General features: G+C 33.6%; 1 protein-coding gene across 1 annotated transcript; it reads right to left on the reverse strand.

Moving 5' to 3' along the window:
- Positions 1 to 461: 461 nt before the first annotated feature.
- On the reverse strand, positions 462 to 6,541 carry LOC106155397 (phosphoserine aminotransferase). Its single transcript, XM_013530215.3, has 10 exons — positions 6,349 to 6,541; positions 5,892 to 5,952; positions 5,447 to 5,516; positions 3,701 to 3,906; positions 3,397 to 3,474; positions 3,093 to 3,187; positions 2,736 to 2,905; positions 2,387 to 2,515; positions 1,980 to 2,117; positions 462 to 1,549 (listed from the first exon to the last, which is right to left on the reverse strand). The coding sequence occupies exons 1-10, from the start codon at positions 6,406 to 6,408 to the stop codon at positions 1,444 to 1,446; spliced, it is 1,113 nt and encodes a 370-aa protein (XP_013385669.1). The 5' UTR covers positions 6,409 to 6,541; the 3' UTR covers positions 462 to 1,443.
- Between the last annotated feature and the right edge of the window lie 196 nt (positions 6,542 to 6,737).

Genomic DNA, 6,737 nt, shown 5'->3' on the forward strand with positions numbered 1-6,737 from the left:
CATATTTTTATTTTTTGATAAAGTATTTTATAGATGTCTGAAAAACAAAAGATGCATACCAAGTCAATTTTTTGCCACAAAAGCCAACCAAATGCCAGCATATAGTTTCAAAAAGTATAACTAAGAGAGTTACCAAGAGGCATTGTATAATTTTACCTGAAAATGTTTGAATGGATTTTTCTGCTAACATTCTATGCTGTATGTCAATAGGCAGAAAAGTAGGTCACGAAAGTAAGTTAAATTTTGGACCAAAATTTTAAAGAAATGAACAGTTTAAAGCTCTTTTTGGCTGATCGAGTGATCTGTTCAGTTTATCCCTTCGCATGTCGAATATATTTGACTCGTATAAGAAACTAGTGAAAGTGGTTTATATGTGTTAATGTGAATCCACACTCCACCGATGCTCGGTTTGTATGTACCTTTAAAAGATGAAAAGTTGGTGAAAGTAAGACTTGAAAATGTGCCAATGTATAACAGTTTTAATAAACTTTAACATGTGTACAATCCCTCTATCTTATATACAAAAATGTGTTAGTAAAATATACACTCGAGTGTTTTTAACAAATGTGTTGTTAAAAATACAGTTTAAATGCCTTTAAAAATATAATTGAATTCTCATTGAATACATTAGTTGATCTAAGAGTTTCCAGCCCAGCAGTAACCCCTCCCAATTAACTGCACTTAATCTGCACAGGAACTTGAGGAAGCTTTAAACTAGCTCTTTGCAAAATGAACACATGGTCACAGTGTTGAAGGAAGTAACACTGCTCAAACACCTTGAACCTAAGAGCATAAATGTATACCCATCCCAGCACTTAAATTTGATGTTTTGTTGTATTACCTTAGTAAGCAGACATGAGTCTAGGTTAAAAAACAAATTCTGAACATTTATCATTCCATGTTTCTGCGGAAAAAGCTCATGTTTGAGTAAATAGATCACGTTTTGCAGAGATGGCCATCTGTCTTCCTGACATTTCAGCAGGAAATTTCAACATCAGGTACTTTTCTTAGCTAAAAGTTGGGCTTGACAAAATTAATAATTTTACTTCACTTTCTCCAATCAACTAATTATATAACTGCATTACCCACCATGAAATTGCACTGTGAATCCACTGGTGAGGCTAGAGCTTAAATTTGCCCAATTACTGCTTCATTCCTGGAATATACTTCAGCTTGGTCCCATTATGTATTAAGTAAAAAGTGTAGGATTATGCATGATTGAGCACAGAACCATTTCAATCGTAATCTATTTTAAGTAGTCCCTTCAATTGTGCGCTTAAAAAATTTCAAAAACTTAGGTCCCAATTAAATGTACACTTTTTTCTTCTTGTCGGCTACCATGAATTCCTTCATGAAGTTCATCATGTGTAGCAAGTTAACTGCATGTGCTCCACTGACTACAAGAATTACATAAAGCTAATTCCTTCAGATGAAGACAACAGTTCATTTTCTGTTGACTGCCATGAACTCTTTCATGAATTCCACCAAATGTAGAGTCTCCTCAACAGTCACTGCGTTATACAGAGAGATGCGGATTCCGCCAACTGACCTGTGAAAAAAATGATATATATTTATACACAAGCCTAGGTTAAAAAAAAAAAAAAAAAAAAAACATTTATCATGGGATCCAACTCCTAACCTTGACAAATCTCAGGAACCATCAGAATTAAATTAAAAAACAAGGAATTCCACTTTTCTGCGGAAAAAGCTAATGCCTGTACATTTAAAAAAATAAAAATTACGGGTATTACTCGAACAATTTAACCATGACTGAATCACCTTACATCTTCTCTAACAGAGGCGCATTTTTTCAATATAAATCTTTTTTTTTTCACAATAAGAGTAGTCTTAAAATGTCCGGTCAGCTGATCATTTAGTTTCCTAAGTAACTAGACAAAACATTAAAACTATACATGATTTTAAAAAAATAATCTACACTAACAAAAAAACTTGGGTGACTAACACCACATCATATTTACCTGTGGCCCTTTAATGAGATCATGCCACATTTCTGGGTTTCCTCAATAAATTTCTTTTCTAATTCTGGAACACCTTCAGGGCCTCCAATCCTAAGTGGAATATTCATTCTGCTTCGAGCATTTGGAGCAACAAGGCAGCTGAAGTTAAGAAACCCAATGCAATAACATACATTTTAAAAAATGACTCGTTCCAGTCAAGTTATTTACTCCTACTCACAAATCATTGATCAATCTGTCCCTTTACTTGGATTTGATGTGCTTTTTAAGTTTAGGGGTTTTATTTTTTTTAAAGGTTTTTATTGGAAAAGATTACATGATAGCTGCAAGATATGTAGACACAGAAAATATGACTTTAAGAAATTTTCAAACCCATACAATATACCTTTAATACTATAAATAATACATACTGATAAAATCCATCTGAAGAGTCCAACAAGTCATAAACAGCTCTGGCTTTGATAAGACTTCTCTCATACATGGCCTCTAAACCTCCCTCTTCTTTTATCCAGTTTAGAACAAGACCCATGATATAAATGCTGAAAAATATGGTGATAAATAATTTCATTAAATAAAAGTAATATGAAATGAATTCTCAAAAAACTTTCCATTCATCTTGTGACAAATTACATTCTATTGATACACGTCAAATTTTCCTCCTGATTAGTTTGACTCATTCAAAATTTTTCCCTCAATAAATGAACTTTTATGCAATATTGTCAAATTTTGCTGACATCAAAATATTGACATCTAGTTTACCTGTAGGTGGGAGGAGTGTTATAAAGTGAATTCATGCCAACTTGAACTTTGTAGTCAAAGATAATGGGGCATTCAGGAAGGGTGTATCCCAGCAAATCTTCACGAATTATCACAACTGTAACCCCAGCACAACCAATGTTTTTCTGGGCTCCAGCAATAACAACACCATACTGTAAATATATAATACCAGTGATAAAAACTCCATTCTACAATAACACAGTACCAGCAAAAATGCCACAATACTCTAAATATACAATGCCAGCAATGACACAAATACGACAAACAAGCAACACAATTCTGCAAAAATAAAAAATGGTTCCGATGGAACAACGTCACTCTGCAAATACAATTACTTACCTTTTTTATATCAAATGGTCTTGAGAGAAAATTTGAAGACATATCACAGACCAGTGGCACTCCATTCGTCTCAGGAACGTGGTCATATTCCACACCTACAAGTTGTAATGCAATCTATTTCAGTCTTCTTACAACAGTATTTCATCAAGTATTACTAGCATACATGTTTATTTCAATGAGACAGCACATTCAGGCATCATCTTGCACTCAAACGTTGAGGGTTTTCTTTAAATTTTAATACTCGTGTGAGATTTCAAAGTGGCAATAGGGAATTAACTTGCAATCTTTTTGATCACGTACTTACCATGAACAGTTTCATTATCACAATAGTAAACATAGGACGCTTCTGGATGAAAATTCCATGTGCTTTTACACGGTATTCCTAATGAATAGAAGTGCACTTTAAGTGTAATGTAAAACTACTTTGCACTCAAATACAACACTCAATTACAACTTAACTAAAGGGGACAAAAATATTTATGGAGTTAAGAATTTACTGGAAGATACATGTTTGAGAAAAATTATGAATTGCCATTCCTGGTTTTCCATGCTAAAATTTCAAAAAATAAGAATCAATTTTTAGCAAAATTGTTATGTAATTGGGTTACCTGTATACTTCTTTGTTTCAGGTAGCACCAAGTTAACCTTTCCATATTTCTCAGCCTCTTTTGCAGCTTTTGATGACCAGGCCCCCGTAATTTTGTAATCTGCCACACGTGCTGGCTTCAAATTCATAAGATTGAGAGGAATTGCAGCAAACTGTCCTGAGCCACCTCCTTGTAAGAAAAGGACCTTGTAGTTGTCAGGAATATTTCTAAAATATAAAAAATATATATATTTCTTTTTACCAAAACATTTTTAATGTATCTAAAAGATTGTAAAATATCACAAGTCTGAATAAACAGGCTAAGGCCACTGTTTCTCAAAGAACCTTAAATCCATAGTTGGCTAGCTAGAGCTAAGTTGACCAAGCTGTAGCCGTCTACTAGGAATGTTTCATAAAGAATCTTATTAAATCCTAACTTGGTTTGCTTAAATGGTAGCTGACATGTTTAACAAACTCTTCAAGAAAGGTGGTGGAAAAATCCCTGAAATTTCACAAGACATAACGGTTCATGAGGTCTTTTGCCACATAATTGTATATCAACAATAAAATCTTATTACACAATATCTTCAAGAAGACGTACTTTCCAAATTTTTTGATGATTATCCTTATTTACAGAGTTTTAGTTGAGCTTTGCTGACTAACTTTCACTAAATGCAGCACCTGAGGCTAAGCTTGGTCAACTAGCTGTTAAGCAAGACTAGACAGCAAAGCTGACAAATATACAGACACAATACAGGAAACAAGGCAGCAAAGCTGACAAATGTTCAGACATTAAGATGCAGTAAAGAGTGCACCAAATAATGTTCTGGCCAATTTTGATGCACTATCACATAATGCAGCACAATCATTCTGACCCTCTTACATTATATATTACAGGCAACATGGATATTAAAAAACTAGCAAGTAATTCAGTTTCATGGGATATGAAAGCCACTGATAATGCTAATGTGTGGGAAAAAAAAAAAAGAATTACTGTAAATGTAAACCAATCTTGCCAATTTTCAAAAACAACCCACCTCTTTACAAAAAAAAAAAAAAAAAAAAAAAAAAAAAAAAATAATAATAATAATAATAATAATAAATAATAATAATAAATAAAATAAAATAATAAACTAATAATAATTACTGTAAATGTAAACCAATCATGCCGATTTTCAAACGCAGTTTTGGGGCGAACATCAACTAAATTGTGCAAAAAAATATATAATTACCATACATATAAACCGATCATGCAGATTTTTGAAAGCAACCCACTTCTTTGCCAAACAAAGCCAGTCAGTATATTTAAAGTAAAACAAAAATACAGTTTGGCAGTTATGTGGCGAATGTCACATGTCAGACAGTGATGGCAGCGACACAGACAGACAGACCTATCAGAATATATATACAGACACTTAGAGTGTCTGTATATAAAAAGGAAGTAATCAGCCTTTTAGATTCTTCATAAAATACAACTTAAATCAAGCTCAAACTTAGAAGTATTGAGAACCGAGTTCTTAACAGGGCACTTGGACAAGTTTTTTTTGTGAAATGGGAGCCAGGTATGAGCTTAAACTTCATTCTCCCATTTCATACTTTTCTCACTCAATAGGAAAATTTATGGAATCTGTAAAATCTCCAAGTATGCCATCTTTGTATACTTTAGATATAAACATATACAAAATATGTTTTTTTATAGGGATCGATGTTTGTCTTTTTTCATTTCTGCTTATTTCTTTTGTCCCTCTTACATACGATTTATACTTACAAAAGATCACGCAAATCTGCTTCAGCTGTGCTCATAATTTTTGAAAACTCTGCTGACCTGTGGCTCATTTCTGCAAAAAATAACATTTAGCATTTTTTTCAAAAAACACCAGCAGACAAAAGAGCACCTAAAGATGTACAACTGGAATGAGGCGATGTATAAGTACATGTATGTCAAATGTTATCTCTTCTTTTATTTCATGTCTCACGTGAGCCCTCTGATGAATTAGACAAAAGCATTTTTGGGCTAGGAAAAATACCAAAGATTTCATCAGCTTCACTGTTGGCTGATCCAGCTGATGCAACCACCTCATGTGGTATTAATTTCCATAAAAAACTGCACCTCTTTTCTCGATATCCCGGATCTGCATGAGATAGAAGTCTCATATGGCTTAAAGCACTGTATAATAATTGGTAAGATGGTGCATTTCAGTAAACAAACATACCCATCACACTGAGCCCCGTATTGTCATAGTTCAACATCTCCTTGGAAGCTTGCTGTAAAACCTGAAATAAGTGCATAGTTTTAGAGAAAAAAGTAAAATGTTTAATTTGTATGTTCTTAATACAATTATCTTCAGAAACAATCATGTATATCTAAGGTGTACTTGGTTTACCTGAACTTAATGTATTTTGTGAATTACTTTTCATTTTCCATTAAAAACGCCTGTGTACACGTAGGCGTGTCAACCCAAACATGCAAAATGTACTCGAGTATTACTGGTACTCTATTAAGCAACTATACTAGTAGTTTTCGTTCCTTTTTCTTTATACTGTTAATTTGAAAATAGAATGACAGATGGATATCTGCAAAATTATAACTTATCGGTTAAATTTTTTTCACATTTTAAAGCATATTCACCGATCACCTGTGCGACATCGACCAGCTTATTGCACACTCACCTTCTCAGGTAACTTGGCAGGTCCTGGGGAAAAGTTAATAACTCTGCGTGGAACAGACATGATAATGCAATTACTGCAACAAAATTTGCAAAACAGGATCGGAATATCTTAATGTTCGTTTTCGCTCTGAGCGGTGAGGGAAAAGACAAATTGTGCCGATCATTCATTCCTCTTATATATAAGCCGCGAGAACGTGGATATGTTTACCTTCACTCTGATTGGACAGCTTTAAAGATAGTACCATTTGATTGGGCAATTTTCCACGCACGTGAACTAAACATGCAAACGTGGTGGGGGGAAATAACAATTCTGCTGATGCAACTTTAGCAGGTCTTTGTTTTTTGTTAAAAATGAGAAACTTAAAACTTTTTACAGTATCACTTTATTGT

The sequence above is a fragment of the Lingula anatina genome, chromosome 2, assembly GCF_051362555.1.
Source record: "Lingula anatina isolate TDL-2025a chromosome 2, LinAna3.0, whole genome shotgun sequence".
Classification (NCBI taxonomy): Eukaryota; Metazoa; Brachiopoda; class Lingulata; order Lingulida; family Lingulidae; genus Lingula; species Lingula anatina.

What these genes read in the sequence shown, in the direction of transcription:
- LOC106155397 (XM_013530215.3), bottom strand. Translation starts at nt 6,408, where the DNA reads ATGTCTGTTCCACGCAGAGTTATTAACTTTTCCCCAGGACCTGCCAAG. An exon ending in TCTTCAGATGGATTTTATCA is followed by an intron (nt 2,118 to 2,386) that starts GTATGTATTATT and finishes TCTTAACTTCAG; the next exon opens with CTGCCTTGTTGCTCCAAATG. An exon ending in ATCTCATTAAAGGGCCACAG is followed by an intron (nt 1,550 to 1,979) that starts GTAAATATGATG and finishes TTTTTTTCACAG; the next exon opens with GTCAGTTGGCGGAATCCGCA.